At 39.8% G+C, this 20,117-nt stretch overlaps 1 protein-coding gene across 4 annotated transcripts in view; it reads right to left on the bottom strand.

Annotated features, from left to right (window-relative positions):
• Window positions 1–20,117, bottom strand: part of mtrr (5-methyltetrahydrofolate-homocysteine methyltransferase reductase) — a 46,526-nt gene that overhangs the window by 19,121 nt on the left and 7,288 nt on the right. For all 4 annotated transcript variants that reach the window (XM_047349413.1, XM_047349415.1, XM_047349412.1 and 1 more), the window contains exons 9-12: window positions 18,760–18,940; window positions 10,423–10,465; window positions 4,573–4,753; window positions 4,034–4,152 (exon numbers count right to left, since the gene is read on the bottom strand). In XM_047349413.1, coding sequence (XP_047205369.1) covers window positions 4,034–4,152; window positions 4,573–4,753; window positions 10,423–10,465; window positions 18,760–18,940 — 524 coding nt within the window. The remainder of the gene's footprint in view (window positions 1–4,033; window positions 4,153–4,572; window positions 4,754–10,422; window positions 10,466–18,759; window positions 18,941–20,117) is intronic.

Genomic DNA, 20,117 nt, shown 5'->3' with positions numbered 1-20,117 from the left:
ACGCTGTAACAGCCTTCAATACGATCTCGAGGGGAAAGGCGGCATCCACGGAGCACTCCATTCGGGGGTCTAAATCAGAAGCGTTTGCCTTTCAGCGCCACTCAGATAATCAGCGGTTGGAGGGGGGGACTGCGAAGGAAGCTGAGGTTAAGACTTGGCAAACATCAGATTCATTTCATATCTTTCATCTTTATCTTCGCAGCTTTATGAGGGTAGATCTGAGCAGCGGTGTTCATTTAAAAGACAAACAAACCCCAAATACGTCAGCTCGGATCAAACTGAAAGAAACTACACCGCATAATTACAGCAACACATAGTCACCCTGTTTTTATAGTCAACCGACTGTTCAGAATGATTAATGGAAGATAAATATCTGTTCACACAAACTGTCAAACTACGTTTCTGATAGATGGCTGCCGTGGGCACACCCAAGTATTACTCTTATCTGATGTTCTGTCTTCCAAAAGATGAGGCTTTTAAGTGTTGCTAAGAAGATTAAAGCTTAATTCTTGTTTAAGACATTTGTTTTGCTGTTTTTGCTCACAGCTAAACGGAAAGAATAAAAACAATCACATTTCCCATAAAATAAAATCCCAAACAGCAGCGATCAATAATAGACGACTGTGGGTTGGGGGCCTCTGACCTTTCCAGATTCTTCCCTCACTTGTTACCACTGCTCTAAACTCATACAACGTACTTTTGAAAACGGCCATCGATTAACAGTGGGGGCGAAAAAAAAAAAGGAGAGGCAGGAGGATCGAAGCGTTCCGGTGCTGTTTTGTTGCCAAACGGGACCCGCTACGTGCCTCCAGGCTAGATACAGCGTCCTGCCGACAAACCGCAGATTGTTAACTCCAATCAGAGTGTGATGGTGGTTGTTTGGAAAGCTCGGGTTAGACGCTGCGACGATGCTGCTCCATGACAGGTTCTGATAATCCTCCAGGACCATCCGGTAGTGGCAGGTGGAGACGAGGAGGAGGAGAGGATAGCTGAGCTGATGAATCGATCTGCAGGGTTTTTGTTGTAAAAACAAAGAGTTTCTTGAAAGGGGAAAAAAAGATCAATAAGGGAAATTTAATAAAATACAAACTGAAGTAACAGGGAAGAATTTGATGAAGGACTGTGGATTGTATTATGAAACAAAGCCCTCCACAGACAACTGATCCCTGAACATCCTGCTTTAATAAAGCAGGATGTGCTTTTTTGTCTAACGTTACAAACAGCAATATTTGTTCCCTGGTATAATATATAAACAAGACTAGAAAAACCGCACAGCACTTCTGGATGAACCTCTCTACACAAGGTGTGGTCCGTTCAGCGCTGAAACATGTGCTGTCTGCATTTCTTCCCCATCCCAGTGGGTCCAACACCACCTTACCCCAGATGACCAGTCATCCATTCTGAGCCTTCCTGCCATAGACAATCCATCAAACCACTGCCGTGTCACCTCTCAGAGCAATCTCACACTGATGCAGACCTGCCACAACACAGCCGCCGTCGCTGGGATTTAGAGACAATTGGAGCTGACTGGGGCGCAACCTCATTTACACAAAGCCACCCACAACTTAGACATGTCAGTCTGACTAAAGAAGAGCAGGGAAAAAAAGGCTTACTCTGCTCTCTGACAAGTCACAGCGGCTGTGGCTAAATGCATGAATATCAGCTTAGATAGAGCGCCGTCAGTCAAACTGAAGCTTACAGGTCCATCTAGAGCAATTTTGAGTTACATTGCCGGGCAAAAGTACTCATACCCTATGGCAACTCTGGAGGAGCTGCAGTGATGCATAGCTCAGGCGGGAGAAAGTCATAAGAAACCCAGTTTACAGTTTGGTACTATCCATGTAGGTAACACAGCAAACATGTCAAAGAAGAGAGTATAATTGAACTTTTTGGCCAACACAAAACAAACACCGAATCTGTACACTTTGACAATGTGAAATACAGTGGTGGCGGCATCATTCTACGTGAATACATCTCTTTGCCTCTTCATATTTCAAATAAACAGGTATCATTTTCTGTCCACTTTACAATTGTGCACCACTTGTTGGTTGGTTTGTCACATAAAATTCAAATACAATACGCTGAAGCTTGTAAAATGAGGAACAAAATAAGGGGGTATGAACCAAGTGAGTTAACATCAACTTTAAAACCAAGCAAAATATCATGTTTACCTTTAGGCCAATGTGCTCTTCAACCTGAGCCAGCGTTGTTTAAACTGACTACTGTACTTACATCCTGCTTAGCTGACAGTCAATATCCTCACACATCCTCATCGGCAATTGCAAGCGGTGATTTAAACCAACTCAGCCATCCCCTTCTAGACTTTTTATTCTCCAATCAATGACACCCAACGTGCAGCTTTGATTCCTCGCTCTTCATTACAGAAGTCATAAACATGCCCACCTGAGAAAGACTGATTTACTCCTGCTGGGATGAGGACAGCATCCGAAATAATCCCCGACGTGATTATAGCCCTTGCTGCTAGATTTACTGCACCTCACGTGATGTACATGATGTGGACTTTTATAAGCACCGAGCTGCAGCGCATCTAATTGTCTCTGCTGGTTACTTCAAAACATGCAAGATGATGTGCACTTAACACCACTTCATCGCCGTGAATGTTGAGAGTGGGTAGCTCATTTTTAGCAGGGATGAGAGCATGTCACTCTGTTTGCACCACTTTGACTTTACATGAACACATTTCACCAGCTTACAGCAGGTGTTCATTTTGTAACAAACAGTGGAGCAGGTTCGAGTGCGTTATGTATTGCTCTTGACGAGGACCCTTTCCAAGTAGGGATCTCAAAATAGAGAACCCTCTCACAGTGTCAGGCAAAGTTTAAGCATCCCAATTATAATTTCTTTAACTATGAACAGATAATTAGAAGTACTGACCTCTAAATGGTCTACAGATGGGGAAAAGAATGGAATGGTCTTCTAAACACTTCAAAAGTTTTAATATTTTGTTCATTTTATAATTCTAGAAGAAAAGATATTTAAGTTCTCTGATAGCTTTTATAAAGCTCAGTGCTTTATACAACTGTTAGAAGTATGGCTTGTTCAAAGCTACTTTTAAAAAAGGAAACAATGAATTTTATTATAAGCAGCCACTGAATGTACGCTCATCATGGGCGTGAATGTCTCGTTAAATCTGGGCTTTTAATGACGCATTATTTTGAATTTATGGTGGATTGTTTTCTAATCCACACAGTCAGAATTGTATACAGTGGGATAAAATAAGTGTGTCAAAACACATTAGCCCACCAATAAAGTTATGTGTAAAACATTGGAATAACAAAGGGAATAAGTACTGAATAAATGAAGAAAAGGGAGAAAGCTAAGAAACCAGCTGAAATCTGCCTGCATTTAGAAGTATTGCTGCTACTATGTGCTAACCAGGGACAGCTGGTTTAATACTAACTGAGGGTCTATAAAAAGGTTTGTTTTACCAAACTGGAACATAGAGTGATACGACTGGTGAAAGCAAAAAAGCTCTCTGGTTTAACACCATCACCAAAATGATCATCGCTGAAAAGTCAACAAAAGCATGGCTTTAATTCAGTCACAGTGGGTCATATGTTGGCTAAGTATATCCTATGAAGCGAGAAATATTTGAAAACCAGAACTGACTGCCCGCCGAAGCCAAGATTTTTAATTTTGAGCTCAGTAGAACGCTTACTCCTTAAGAAACACTGTACAGTATTTTAAATAAAACAGCATGGAGAATATGTCACACTTTGGTTTTCTGTTGCAGCCATGCAAAAAAATTTATTTTAAGAGTTTAACAACAAAAAATGTACATAAAGCGTATGACGGACTACCTCTGAGGTAAAAGCAGAAGAACATTTATTGTAGTTTACCTTCATTGGCTTGTATACCAAAGCAAATCAGTGAAAGAAAGCCTAACAATTTGATCAGGTTGCTGGCAATCTTGTTGCTGCAAAGCGACAACACATTTTTCAATCGGCCAGTCAAGCAGTCAACCTGTTCCTACATCGTAACAGCCATCCAGCCAGACATTCATAGGTCATACCTCTGCTGAAGGAAGCCTATAAAAGGAGCCACTCCAGTTCCAGGTCCAATCATAATAAATGTCACTGATGGGTCAGAAGGAGGTCGAAAGGAGCAGTTGGGTCTCAAACTCACATGAATCTAGGGTCAGAAAGCATTACAAATCATTTAAACTAATGAGCTTATTTACAACAGTGCTGTAAAGCCACTTTGGTCCCAGCAATTCTAATAATTGATCTACTCATTATCCTAAAATGCTCTAATGAGAAAATGTGTGAGATTTAACTGGTTTCCATTGAGTCTGCATTTTCTTCCTTTTAATTAGCTACACACACACACTGCTCCAAAGCGGATTGTTACTGCCTGCTATGCTGCAGAGTTTCCAGAGCAGAACACATGTAGTAAATAGTGTTTAAAACCAGGTTTGCACATTTCATGGGGAAAGAAAGCTTTGAACACTTCATCAGCTAATGTGAGCACTTAGAAATGATTTAGCTAAGGCAGAGACCACAAATGTACACAGCCTACTTTCAGTAGTATTTTCTTCTGTAAAATGATTACCTTTGGCAGAGGCAGGCTGCTGGAAGATTCAGCCTTCTCAGGGAAAACCAGGCCAGGGATGACGAGGTCAAACAGCCAGCCGGTGCACAAACCTCGCCTGCCCGCAGGCCTTCCAGAGCATGCTGGGAACTCAACCATATTGAAGACAAAACGCAGCTTTTCTGGATGTTTGAGACGGGAGCTGCAGAGATGAGCCCAGAGAGGAGGAGGCAAGAAAACAGAGAGAGGGCATTAGAAAATACAGTGAAAAACAGGACAAAGAGGCATTGACATTATGAACTGCATGAACAGTGCAGATCATCGATAGAGGACTTATTAAAACAACAGCTTAAAAGAAAAATGACAACAGAATGTAAACTGCAAGTCATCTATTCATCCATAAATGTAAAGTTTAAGTCATACAAAATTTTGAAACTTATTGATTTTATGTTTTTTCTTCTTCAGCGTTTCTTTCTTTTTCTTGATTTTCTTACAAATAACAACATAAATGAATTCTTAAGAATTATCTATACATGTCATAATTAAAATATAACTGGAAATAAATACAATTAATAAACAAACAACTTATAAATATGATATAGAGATCCAAAGGTGTCACAATACAATAAAATTCTGTCAGCTGTTACTCAAATGTGTCATCAATTAATTCAAATTTAAAACAACTATCTAGTCTTAGGTATCAGGATTAGTATGAAAGATTACCACTTTACTAGTTAATAATATACATGACCTAAAGCATAAACACACTGCTCAAAACAAAATAAAGGGAACACTCAAATAAAACATCCTAGATCTGAATGAATACAATATTCTCATTGAATACTTTGTTTTGTACAAAGCTAAATGTGCTGACAACAAAATCACACAAAAATCATCAATGGAAATCAAATTTATTAACCATTGGAGGCCTGGATTTGGAGTCACACACAAAATTAAAGTGGAAAAACACACTACAGGCTGATCCAACTTTGATGTAATGTCCTTAAAACAAGTCAAAATGAGGCTCAGTATTGTGTGTGGCCTCCGTGTGCCTGTATGACCTCCCTACAACGCCTGGGCATGCTCCTGATGAGACGGCGAATGGTCTACTGAGGGATCTCCTCCCAGACCTGGACTAACGCTTCCGCCAACTCCTGGACAGTCTGTGGTGCAACGTGGCGTTGGTGGATGGAGCGAGACATGATGTCCCAGATGTGCTCAATTGGATTCAGGTCTGGGGAACGGGCGGGCCAGTCCATAGCTTCAATGTCTTCATGAGGTCTAGCATTGTCCTGCATTAGGAGGAACCCAGGTCCAACCACACCAGCATATGGTCTCACAAGGGGTCTGAGGATCTCATCTCGGTACCTAATGGCAGTCAAGCTACCTCTGGCGAGCACATGGAGGGCTGTGAGGCCCTCCAAAGAAATGCCACCCCACACCATCACTGACCCACTGGCAAACGGTCATGCTGAAGGATGTTGCAGACAGCAGATCGCTCTCCACTGCGTCTCCAGACTCTGTCACGTCTGTCACATGTGCTCAGTGTGAACCTGCTTTCATCTGTGAAGAGCACAGGGCGCCAGTGGCGAATTTGCCAATCCTGGTGTTCTCTGGCAAATGCCAAGCGTCCTGCACGGTGACGAGTTGTGAGCACAACCCCCATATGTGGACATCGGGCCCTCATACCATCCTCATGGAGTTGGTTTCTAACCGTTTGTGCAGACACATGTACATTTGTGGCCTGCTGGAGGTCATTTTGCAGGGCTCTGGCAGTGATCCTCCTGTTCCTCCTTCCACAAAGGCGGATGTAGCGGTCCTGCTGCTGGGTTGTTGCCCTCCTATGTCCTCCTCCACGTCTCCTGGTGTACTGGTCTGTCTCCTGGTAGCACCTCCAGGCTCTGGACACTACGCTGACAGACACAGCAAACCTTCTTGCCACAGCTCGCATTGATGTGCCATCCTGGATGAGCTGCACTACCTGAGCCACTTGTGTGGGTTGTAGAGTCCGTCTCATGCTACCACGAGTGTGAAAGCACCACCAACATTCAAAAGTGACCAAAACATCAGCCAGAAAGCATAGGTACTGAGAAGTGGTCTGTGGTCCCCACCTGCAGAACCACTCCTTTATTGAGTATCTTTCTAATCGCCAAAGATTTCCCCCTGTTGTCTATTCTATTTGTACAACAACAGTGAAATTAATTGTCAATCAATGTTGCTTCCTAAGTAGACAGTTTGGTTTCACCGAGATTTGATTTACTTGGAGTTATATTGTGTTGTTTAAGTGTTCCCTTTATTTTTTTGTGCAGTGTGTGTATATATATATATATATATATATATATATATATATATATATATATATATATATATATATATATATATATATATATATATATATATATATATATTTATATTAAAACCCTAGAATTGACTTGGGGTGTTCATTGATATTTTCTATAAGAACATGAATATAATGCTAATAACACATTTTCCCATTATTAGGTGGGCTACACTATATTCTTTACACTCTGGCACCTAAATTCGTGCCCATAATGGTAAACGTTTCTGTTTGCCTGGCTTCAGTAAATGTGTCTCCACCTCTGCGGTGTTTTCATCCTCACTGCTGGTTATAGCACTCTTGTGCTCCTCTCATCCTTCACTTTCCAGTTCCTGTGGGCCACTGGAGACCTCTATTGACCACAGCATCAATAATGCAGGTCTCTAATGTCTGTGCACCATCTGATAAACTACAGCCACCCTCTCTTCTGTCCATTCTCCACCTCGCCACACAAACACGCGCTCACATGCATAAATACACAGGTAAAGTGAGGGACTAATGAGAGCAGTTGGGACATTGCATTAGATTCTGCTGTTTCGCATGAGCTTTAAAGCAAGCCTAATAGGCACTAGCTTAAAAGGACAAGCAAATCGATGACGAGCTAAGTGAGGCTAAAAAGAAGGAATGCTCGACCTATTTAGGCTAAGCACAACTGGCTAAAGGCAATGCAATATTTAAAAGTCCGTTCATTTGTGTAGTTTCCTTCCATCACAATGGTTATAGAGGGGAAAAAATCTCTACAAATACCCAGCAGACCCAATGTAACAAATGTCCTGCAGGATCTGAAAAAGAGAACCTGTATATATGACTTGTTACAGAATGTCAAAAATATACATTATATTCTCTTATTTCTATGGGTTATTTACCAGAGGAACATTGTTTAAACATCTGTAACTACTCCGACTGACTTAAATGTTAAATTATTTTAAAACTCATTTCATCCAAGCAATGAATATAGCAGTATATAGTGACTTAAAAAGCAATTTCTACCCCTTAAAATCTCACCACATAATGCTAGGTTACAACCCTAATTTCAAGACGTTTTTTGCTGTTTTAGAGCATGAAGTGAAGGAAAATGATACATGGATTTAAGGTACCACCTTGCAATAAGGCTCCCCTTAGAGATGGCTGATAAATAGTTCATAGATATGTTATTACATAATCTGTAAACAATTATAAAGCATTAATAAGTATTTATTATGCATTAATTAAGAGCGAGAAAAAGACAAAACTGACCAATTTTTGCCAAATACTGAGCCAAATCTGTTCACCCATATATTTCATCTAGAGTTGCTATATTAAACATTTCAGACTAAGTTAGCACAATAAGAATTTGTAAACATTATTTTTTGCGTATAATATTGTACTTTATCACTGCATTATGAATATCCACAACTACTACAGGGAGCCTTACTGTAAAGTGTAAAACATGTCACTATTTATTTAGAATGTCTTATTTATTATTTATTTATTCTCTTAGAATAGTATAGTGTGCTATGAGCTTTGTTTGTTATAAACCTTTTGTGCAAACGCCATGTGAGATTGTGCAGCTATACAAATCCCTCCTCAAAATATTTCCAAAGACAAAAGCTTTTCAGAAGCATACGATCGACAGAAACACTGTTGCGTCCACTTCATCAGTTTGGGAATCGCAATAGCAAGCTCCCCATGTTTACCAGGAGCTACTCTCCAACAGGCCCACTGGAGAGACAGCACTCGCTGTTGTTACGCGATGTGAGGCTGCAGTTCAAGGCAAGAAAGTAGTGAAAACAAAATAGAAAGTATGAAGGCCAGCGGTACTTTGCTTCCAAGTCTGCCTGAAAGCCTACTTTGTTCTAAATGGTTCTGTTTGTTTTGAGTATATTGAACTGAAGAAAAGATTAGTGAAACCGACTATTTTAGGGGTTAACTTTCCACACAACTAAGAAATTTTCCCGTTAGTTTATTTTGTTGTTATTTTATTTTTGAAGGTTTTGTTTTGTATATATGCGTGTACTGTATAAGCGATACAGCTGTGCAGTTTCAGGTGAAGCAATTTTTATTTTATCATTTTCTTTAATCGTTTTGTATAACGAATTTAGGGACATTTTTGTTTAGTTAATATAATTTTACTTAATGTTACAAGGCTTGTTTATAGGTTAGAAACCCTAAATAACTGTTTGTGCTATATACTTTATATGGTAAGGCTCGGTCCTATTGTTACAAATGTTTATTGGTCATAAATGAACGGTGACATGTTTATATATGATGATTAGTCATTAAAAATAGTGAAATTTTATACCCTTTGCAATAAGGCTCCCTTTGATAGCTATGAATATTTATAATGCAGTGATAAAGTACAATATAATGTGCTAAAAATATATTTAGAAGTGTGTTTTGTGCTTACAAGGAAATAACTTAGTCTGAAATGTTTAATATAGCAATTCTAGATGAAATATATAGGTGAACAGATTTGGCAAGAAACCGATCAGTTTTGACTCTCTCGCTCTTAATTAATGCATAATAAACACTTGTTTTATAAAATGTTAACAGATTAATTAATGACATATCTATAAACTATTTATCAGCCATCTGTAAGGGCAGCCTTATTGTAAAGTGGTACCAGATTTAATTCTTTAATTCACCCCCCTTTATTCCAATTCTCCCAAATAAAGGCCAGAGAAACCAAATACCTTTAACAGTCACCAAATTAGCAAATGGAGTCAAGTTGTGCGTAACCTGTTCAATGACGGTCTCAGATGTTTGTTGAAGAAGATTATCAGACAGGTTAGGACACAGCAAACATGTGGCACGGGGGGCCCTGGTCTGACGAGATTAAAATGTAACTTTCTGGCTTATGTGCAAAATGCTATATTTCAAGGGAAACCTATCCTACACTCTCCTAGAACACACTATTCCCTGGTGGAGGTCGTGTCATGCTCTGGGAAAGTTTTTCAGGTACAGGGAAACTGATTGGAGTTATCAGAGACTGATGTAGCTAAAAGCACAGCCGGGAATGGGAGTTACGACATAGCAAATACTCAGATGTGCTCCATGTCCACCGTGTTTAACAGCTGTTCTATCGCATGACATTTTAATAAAATACCATAAAGTTTGTGGAGGTAAGGTTACAAATGTGAAAAAGCTGTTTTCATATTTCTGCACGGCACTGTACATCAGTGTGACTGCATGTAATTTATCACGTCAACTCAAACTCTGGGCTCCATTGTAGCCTAATAATAATAAATAAACTTCAAGACTTAGTGAACGACCATAATTCACAGCAATATAAGAAGGCTAAAGGGTTAAAGGGACCACACAATTCAATTCTTCTTCATAAATGATCGCAGCTGTTGCAGGGACCCCTAATCTTTCCTGTTCATGCAGCTTCAAAACACCCAGCAGAAATCAGAAAAGAGAGTAATTCCCCACAATCCGTTGAAGCAAAATAAGACGCACGCTTATGGACATGTGTTTTTCCAGATAAAAAGTGGATGTCGGAGCACAACTTCATGCAAACAGAACAAACTCAGGGTTTTTTTCTGTCACCTTACCTTGCTGCTGAATAAGGCCTGGGCTGCAGTCTCGGCAAAAGCTCTGAAAGGCAAGCAAAAATGTCAATCATCTAGTTGTCTTGCTAAGATCTCGTTACCGCCGTAACAGAGCAGACGGGAGGTGGGAAAAAGAGATATGTGAAAGTCATCGTGGTCCACTGAGACATCCTGCCTATACTAATCTATCCTCAGTAACCCCCTTCACCCCCCCACCCAGGTCACGGTCTTGTTTCTGGGACACACTTCTATATTTATGAAATTACAAACTCAGGGTTATAGAATCCCGAGCGTCCAGATGTGGAGCCAGTACGAAACAGATTGCTTATGCTGAGCTTATTTCAGTGCCAGCCATGAAGGTGCCCTCTTTAAGGTAATACGCGTGACGAGGTGTCAGAGAAATCAGGAAAAGTTACGAGATATTTTTGCGCCTGCAGCAACAGCACAGGGTTTCCATGCAGAGACCTGCGCTGCTCATTAGACCCACAAGAAGGCGGCAGGTTGAGAGTTATGTGACGTCCTGTCTGTGCGCTTGCTCACGTTTTATTTAGATCTGCGTGATGGATGAAGAAGGAATAAGTAAATTTCCTCCATATGTACCAGCTGAAGTTTTACAATAACACATTTTTCTGCCAAATTGCTCACAAAGACAAAACAGCTGGACTGAATCTGTTCTCCCCTCTCTTCCTGGATTTATCTGACGTCCTGAAGGCTCAGAGCGGCCCGAGAAGCAGTTCTGCGGTTTGACGTCTATTTGTCTCTCTGAGGGATCACATTTGGGTTCATCCAAACGAAATGGAACTGAGGGTATGTCAAAGTAGAGGGAGATTTGGGATTTTAACCATTTTCTGTTAACATGTTAGTAAAGCAGACAGATAATGAAAAAAAAAAAAGTCTTTCAGAGTATTAAAAAACCACCCAACTCATGCTTGATAAATAGTGATCTCTTTTAAAAATCTCTGCTGGGTGGATCAAATACCGCAGTCATTGAAGCTTTTTAATTTGGGACAGAAAAAAAACAAAAAAAAAACCTTAATGCACAGAAAAGTAGCTGTGATGTACAAAATGTTCCAATAAGTCTGCTTGGTCTTGTGTTTGTACCACTGAAGCAAAGCGAAGAAAGTCAGTTCTCTATAAAAAGTTCAGAAATAATTTGGGCTGAGCCATAGCAGGATGGATTAAAACATCCACAGGTCAAACATACAGTTAGGTATCTATAACCCTAGAAAGGTTTCACAATCTTCCACGTTACACATTAAAACTTGGATATATTCTGAAGGGATTTAAAGTGAGAAATCCACACAAGGTAGTGCACACTTGCGAACTGGAAGGAACATTATACATGTAAACTTTATACAAATAAGAAATCTGAAAGTTGTGGGATGCATTGCATTGATATTCAGGTCACCCCAGAGTCAACACTTTGTAAAACCACCTGTAGCTACAGTTCTAGCTGCATGTCTTTAGGAATGTTTCCCTCCCAGCGTAAGTTGTTGCCCAGTCCTTTTTGGCAAAATAGTCCAGGCTCAGTCCAATTTTAAAGAGAGCATATGTGAACAGACTTTGACTGGACCATTTTAACACATTAACATGCTCAGATCTAAATCATTCGAAACTCTGATTGCATGTTTAATCTCATCATTTGCCAGAAAGTGAACTTCCACATGAGCCTCATGTGTCTAACAGCCTCTAACAGGATTCCTTCCAGCATCCCTGGCCTATCTGGAGAGGTTCCTGGTTCTTCACGATGTTGTTTGTTCATGGTTTTCTCAAGCAAACCACTGAGGCCTTTCAGAACAGCTGTCTCCCACTTCACAAAGGTTTCAAGAGTGATGAATAATTTTGCAAGGCACTGTGAAAGTAATAACCAAACAAATCCAGATATTTTTCGACAACATTTCTGATCCAATCCTTCCCATCAGTGAGAGCTCACTCCTCTCCATCAGACGGTGTATCATGTACCTTAACAGAATCCCCTACACCTACACAGTGCTCCAGTTGCTGCCTCTCTATCACTGAGTGACAAGACATGTCTGAAGCAGGACAAAATCAATCCATCATCTTGCAGTGCTGTGACATGATGATACCGCTCTTCCATTGGAAAGATGTCTCTCTCATCTTTTCCAGATGAAACTTTTCTCTTTTTTTTTGCGGTAAGTGGCTTCAAGGCACATTTTAAATTCTCCTCTTGAAAGAAAAAGAAAATCTCATCCAACAAATTTAGTCCAAGAATCTCCTGCTATGTATTCCGAAATAATCATTTTCAGGGGGATCATCGATCGTAGTGCATCCCAATGTAATCTATTTTAAATCTAAAGCGTGTCTGTGATGCAATTTATTTGCAAAAGTACCTTTTTTTTAAGGAATGCAGAATGAGACAGCAACATGGTTTATAGTAAAAGTACAAACCCTCAGAGAATTATGGGTAGTTTATTTGGCTGCACATAAAATCTCTCATCAAAATCATTTTAAACTAACCTAGCACCTGGAAGGCTATGGTTCCCATAAAAAAGCATATGCTGAAACATCTATAATGGCATTTTATCGTATCTGGCTTGAATTAAATTAAAATGCGTAGACGGGTGTGTGGTGCATTCACTGTGACCAGGAAAACCCCTTCAAGAAGATGCAGATCTAGTTTATTGGGATAAAAGATACAAAGCAGTGAAAAGTATTTGATCCCTTACAGATTCCTTCTGCTTTTGCTTTTTTGTCCCAGGTCAATGTTTCCGATAAACCACTAAAAAAAATATATACAGAGCTTTCAAATAGAGTTTACTGAGAAAGAGGAAGAAAATCATCGCTGTGTGTGAATTTCAGCCCACCCTTCTTGGCAGAACTATTTTAAATCAGCTACATTGAGGGTTTTTGAGCGTGAACGGCCTGCCGAAGGTCACCCCATAACAATTCAATCTGATTCAAATCCTAAACCTTCATTTTGGTTATTTTCAGCCATTCTGAGGTGGACCTGCTGGTGTGTGTTGGATCATTATTTTTCTCCAAAACCCTTCATATTAAGGTCACAAACTGATGACCAGGCTTTGGGATTGTCTGCTAGTGAGCAGAACTTGTGGTTCCATCATTTAAGGCAAGTCGTGTAAATGCAGCGTCAGACCATCATACCATCACCGCAATGTCTGACTGTCAGTTTGATGATCTTTTTCTAAAATGCTGTATTAGATTATACCAGAGGTAATGAGGGGCAAATATTCTAAAAAGTTCCACTTTTGTCTCGTCAGTCCACAGAATATTATCCCCAAAGTCTTAAGGATTATAATGGTGTTTTTATGCAAATGTTTATTTTGGTCAGTAGTGGTTTTGGCTTTGAAACTCTCCCATGTCCATCTATGCAATTTTTGCATCCAAACATATTCCAAAAACATTTCAGTTAAACCAGGGGGGGGGGGGTTTGCATCATTGATCCAGGTTGGTTTGGACAGCTTTTTTACAAAAAAAATACAACTATCTTTTATAAAAACAATGTAAGGGGCGAAGACTTTCTGTGCAGTGCAATAATCCCTTTACTTTAGTCTGATTTACTTTGTGGCAGAAGTAAAAATCAAGCTTAAAAAAATATGACACTAAAACTGCACCATTTCATTGGAACCCAGCAGTAAAATAAACTAAGATACTCATAGCGAACATTTCTTTTCCAGGGACTGTGACCCCAAAGTTTATATTTGACGCTCTATAAAACAATAGATCATGTAACAGGAGAGCTGGCTCTGAGCTGTAGAAATCTCCCTCAATTTATACCCTGAGTTTACTTTTACATTCAACCTGAAGCAGGATATACAGGTCCTTCTCAAAATATTAGCATATTGTGATAAAGTTCATTATTTTCCATAATGTCATGATGAAAATTTAACATTCATATATTTTAGATTCATTGCACACTAACTGAAATATTTCAGGTCTTTTATTGTCTTAATACGGATGAATTTGGCATACAGCTCATGAAAACACAAAATTCCTATCTCACAAAATTAGCATATTATTAAAAGGGTCTCTAAACGAGCTATGAACCTAATCATCTGAATCAACGAGTTAACTCTAAACACCTGCAAAAGATTCCTGAGGCCTTTAAAACTCCCAGCCTGGTTCATCACTCAAAACCCCAATCATGGGTAAGACTGCCGACCTGACTGCTGTCCAGAAGGCCACTATTGACACCCTCAAGCAAGAGGGTAAGACACAGAAAGAAATTTATGAACGAATAGGCTGTTCCCAGAGTGCTGTATCAAGGCACCTCAGTGGGAAGTCTGTAGGAAGGAAAAAGTGTGGCAGAAAACGCTGCACAACGAGAAGAGGTGACCGGACCCTGAGGAAAATTGTGGAGAAGGGCCGATTCCAGACCTTGGGGGACCTGCGGAAGCAGTGGACTGAGTCTGGAGTAGAAACATCCAGAGCCACCGTGCACAGGCGTGTGCAGGAAATGGGCTACAGGTGCCGCTTTTGAACCAGAAACAGCGGCAGAAGCGCCTGACCTGGGCTACAGAGAAGCAGCACTGGACTGTTGCTCAGTGGTCCAAAGTACTTTTTTCGGATGAAAGCAAATTCTGCATGTCATTCAGAAATCAAGGTGCCAGAGTCTGGAGGAAGACTGGGGAGAAGAAAATGCCGAAATGCCAGAAGTCCAGTGTCAAGTACCCACAGTCAGTGATGGTCTGGGGTGCCGTGTCAGCTGCTGGTGTTGGTCCACTGTGTTTTATCAAGGGCAGGGTCAATGCAGCTAGCTATCAGGAGATTTTGGAGCACTTCATGCTTCCATCTGCTGAAAAGCTTTATGGAGATGAAGATTTCATTTTTCAGCACGACCTGGCACCTGCTCACAGTGCCAAAACCACTGGTAAATGGTTTACTGACCATGGTATCACTGTGCTCAATTGGCCTGCCAACTCTCCTGACCTGAACCCCATAGAGAATCTGTGGGATATTGTGAAGAGAACGTTGAGAGACTCAAGACCCAACACTCTGGATGAGCTAAAGGCCGCTATCGAAGCATCCTGGGCCTCCATAAGACCTCAGCAGTGCCACAGGCTGATTGCCTCCATGCCACGCCGCATTGAAGCAGTCATTTCTGCCAAATGATTCCCGACCAAGTATTGAGTGCATAACTGTACATGATTATTTGAAGGTTGACGTTTTTTGTATTAAAAACACTTTTCTTTTATTGGTTGGATGAAATATGCTAATTTAGTGAGATAGGAATTTTGGGTTTTCATGAGCTGTATGCCAAAATCATCCATATTAAGACAATAAAAGACCTGAAATATTTCAGTTAGTGTGCAATGAATCTAAAATATATGAATGTTAAATTTTCATCATGACATTATGGAAAATAATGAACTTTATCACAATATGCTAATTTTTTGAGAAGGACCTGTAGACCTCTTGTTATGATTTGGGGTTGTTTGGTTTTTGGTTTCGGGTTTTTTTCTTATGTTTTTCACAGTTAAGGTTTTAAATCATGCTTCTGTTATTTTTCTGGTCATGTTTTAGTCTTGTTCATGTTTTGTCAAGTTGGTTTTGTTTGTATATTAGAATCTCTGTTTTTGCCGCAGCCACGTTTTGTTGTCTGTCAATTAAGTTTATTCGGTTCACCTGCTCAAAGTTAATCTGTCTCCTTGCTCCACCTGGTTTTCACTCCATATATACACACCTGTTCAGTTAGTCATCGCGTAAACATTTCCCACACCAAGTCTTGTTGGGTTTTGTTTTTTGATCATGCCATGCCGGTCTCGCCTGCCCTTTTGTTGTTTTGTTCCTGCCTCCTGCTGTGAGTGAGTTTTTTGTTATTAAACCTTTTTACTTACCGACATGCTGCCTTCTAGTCTGCATTCTGGGGTCCTATATCTCGCAAACCTTAACACATCTGGGCTTAAATACATCTCCCTGTGGCATTTACAGTCAGTGAACAACATCAGCAAACACCTCCCCTTCAGTGGAGGTAATGAACCAGGGAAAGCGGAAAAATTGCAGAGATGCATTTTACCGGTGACACTCTGAGCCAGATTTGACCATTAACCTATGATCCGGACAGATCGTGCACTTTTTTTTTTGTCCTTGCAAAGCTCCGAGGATCATCTGCAAACCCAACAACAGCTGCTGCCCTGCGGGGCCTTGAACGCCACATTTTTCACGAGGGCAAGACTGTCCAGATAGACCGTTTCTGCCTTAGTTCACGACTGGAAGAAAATAAAAAAAAAAGGTTGCTGGGCTTGGTGAGTTAGGCCTAAAATAACTGACATTGGGGTAGGCTGAGAGCTGTGACACAGCTGTTTTGGAGGACAACTTGTATATGTAAAGCTGAAGCCGACTTAATTTCACTGTCTGGTAAGTTTCAGTCGGAGCTTATTAGGATCTATATAGAGTGACCAGCCAACTATCTTAATGAGCTGAAGGAAAATGTTAGCTTTAAACCAACAGCTGGCTCCAAGAAAGACAAGAAATTATAAGCAGCAAGGTAGATAAATAGCAAACCTTGAAAAAAAAATCCCAACGCCAAACTATTATTGGAACTGATGGACACAGAAATGCAATAGAGAAATAAGTATTGCCCATGAGAGAGTCTTTTGAATTACACTGAGTGACCACTTCATGATTAAAAGCACTGACAAAAAATATCAGCCACTGGTCAGTGCTAAGAAAGCTTCTTTCATGATGTTACAGTGACCTCTAGTGGATAAAATGTACTATGACAGAAAAACCTGTCCAGTTCCTTAACTCCCTTCACCTAAACAGAATCAAAGTCAGACTAAAGAAAATAAAATCTAATAAAAGGGTAATGGTGCAATATATGGCAACATGAAGGCTTACTCTTCATTAAATATTCATACACAGGTAGTGTAGAGAACAAAATGAATACATGCTGAGTTTTTGTATGCTAGTGCTGAAGTTGGTTGGATCAATATAAAGTATACTGCTATGGATTATGTGACAGGAAGGATAAGGTAAACAAGTACTGTAAAAATAAATGTGATCTACAGGGGTTATTTTTGATGTAGCCTGTTAGAATAATATCTGACAAAAGTAGTCTTTAACCCTGTTTTATACTTTGGGTTTTCCAGTGAGGAATGGTTATAACATACAACCTCAGTGAGTTTAAGTAGAAGAATTAGGGGCATACGTTGGAATTTACTGTACATTTAGTCCATCTAGTCCACAGAGGTTCAAACTACACAGAAATACACATACAGACAGAGATGTACATACAACACTAAAATTAGAATACATGTCCCATAGGAAGCTGCATCTCATCCACACATTTTTTTGTAGCTACCAACAAGCTTCTAGCGTACATATGGCTGGATATTTGACCCCTCCTCAGACACGACTTTTCAATTGTTCAGTTTCCTGGTATGGACTGGGTTTTAACTATAGTTTATCATTTTATAGTTTATCAAGGTTAGAGATTTGGCAACGGAGTTTCAGAAATTTAATGTTGCGTTGCTTTATCAAGTCCAAAACCAATTTGATCAATGGATGGGATTATTGTCCAGTCAGAACACCCAATTGTGTCCAGGTTTTAACTGTCTGACCCAAACAGGTTGGTTAAGACATTCAGTAAAACGGGCTTCTTGTGGCCATTGTCTGAGACATTGCAGACAATGCTCAAAAATCTACTTCTTCATCCCAAATAAAATCCGCAGGTGCTCACATGGACAAGTAAAATGCCTTCTACAGTAACATTTCATGGTTAGATGGGACTTAGAATGGGTTATTTGGCCACAATAAGTGTATACGGAGAAGTCAATTTGAAGCTTTCAAACCTATGAACAAAATACCAACTTAAAAGCACGGGGGTGGCAACATCATGCTGTGGGGCTATTTTTTTTTTTTTTTTTTTGCCAGTGGTAGTGCTGTATTTCCCAAATTTTTGCAAAAAGTAGATGAAGTAATGAAGCTTGATGACTAACTACCTCCAAATGTTATAACCTCCTGAAATCATCAGCTAGTTGGTGGAAACAGGGTGCTCACACAACAATGATCCCAAACACTTCAACAATGACTTCCGAATGGATAAAACAGGCTACCATTAGCGTTTTAGAAATGCCCTGATCTCAAACATATGACAAATGTATGGACTATGCTGCAAAAGCCAGATCATTGGCAGATAAAATTGTGCTAAGACTGTAATGATGACTACAAAACGCATGTGGTTCCCATCTAACTTGTTGAGAAACAATAAATCAAATGGGTAGTATGTATATATTTGAGCCTGTATTTATAAACCTGACCCTGTTTTTATAGCATTTCGGCCTATAATGAGTGTATGTAAACTCTAATGCAGAACTGAAAATGCATGGAAATGCTTGAGTAGACAGCACGATGTCTGACCTATGAGGAGGTTGAGAGGAGGCGAGCAGGACGGGAAGGCGGCGAGAAGCTCCGAAACGCTGAGGCTTGAATCTCGGACATAAAGGTTGTAGTCTGCAGCACCTTGCTTACTGCAGAGTTCCTGGAGTCTCCTCCTCTGGCCACTGTCCGATGTATGTTCCACTAGCGCTCGCAGAAAAGCCTTCAAAAAGACACAAAACAGGAGCGATTTTACCCAAAGCTGCTCTGCACCTCCATCAGCTACAGCAGGAATTACTTTAGCACTTTATCCTTACTCAAAGTTTCATCCACAGAACAGAACCAAATGAAAGTACATATAATGACACAAAAGCAGGACAATGTATGCCAAACCGAAAACTACGGCAGAAGACAATTCGATCCTAGTTATGCAAGACAGTTTAATAAATGTGGTGCTGCTTTAGCCACTATAAAACGTAATTAAATTTAGAGATAATTTTGTCGGGCCATTTGAGCCAAAGGCAAGCTTTTAATGCTTAAATTCATCAGAGCCCATTACTGTAATCAGGTACTGAGTTCTACTAACAAACGGCACGTTGAAGTTGAAATTTAAAAACCAGTTAATTCAAAATTACTTGTTTTCCTAAACCGTAGGCTGTGTTTTCAATTGAAAGACTTTAAAGATCACGAGGAAGCACTAAAAAGCTCATTTTGAAGAAATTATTCAATTTCCTCCTGCAGCTATAAAATCAATCTGAAATGATAACCAGACTGGGAAAAAAAAACACAAATGGGTTGAATAATCAGGCAGTTTGAGTTGTATATGTATGCAGAGATCAGTAGCATGTATTTGGAACGTTAGGAATAATTATCTTTACGAACACCTAGGAAAACATGAACTTTAACTGAAACTTTAAACTATATCGATAAATTTCACTGACTGAAAAACAAAGTCGAGCTGCACATTAGCTCCGCCGGAACAGGCTCCTGCCACGCATTCTTTTACATAATGTGATTCCTGAGATGCAGAGGTAATTATCTTTCAGTAAAGCAGAGCGCTTTTAGTCATAGTCGCTTTAATAGGCTATTAAACAAAAGGGTTTTAATGAGAAAGTGTTTGTAAATGTAGTCAATAATTTCCTAAGTCACCAGATATGAACTCAACATTAATTAGACTTGTAAAAAGCCTTAAAATAAATATATATATATATATTTTTTTTCTTTTTTTATTGCTGTAGCACAATCTCACACACTTATAAACACTCATACAGTTCTAAACAGTGAGCTCCTCTCTGGCAAGATAAAGATGGGTCCTCATCTAGTCTTTGTTTCTCACACTTCAGTTGTTTTAGACTTAGTCATTTCTCCTCTGACTCTAGATATCGGCAGGTTTAGGTGAA

This window comes from Girardinichthys multiradiatus, chromosome 21, assembly GCF_021462225.1.
Source record: "Girardinichthys multiradiatus isolate DD_20200921_A chromosome 21, DD_fGirMul_XY1, whole genome shotgun sequence".
Classification (NCBI taxonomy): domain Eukaryota; kingdom Metazoa; phylum Chordata; class Actinopteri; order Cyprinodontiformes; family Goodeidae; genus Girardinichthys; species Girardinichthys multiradiatus.
The sequence above is the reverse complement of the archived record's forward strand: the minus strand, read 5'-3'. Positions and strand labels throughout refer to the sequence as shown.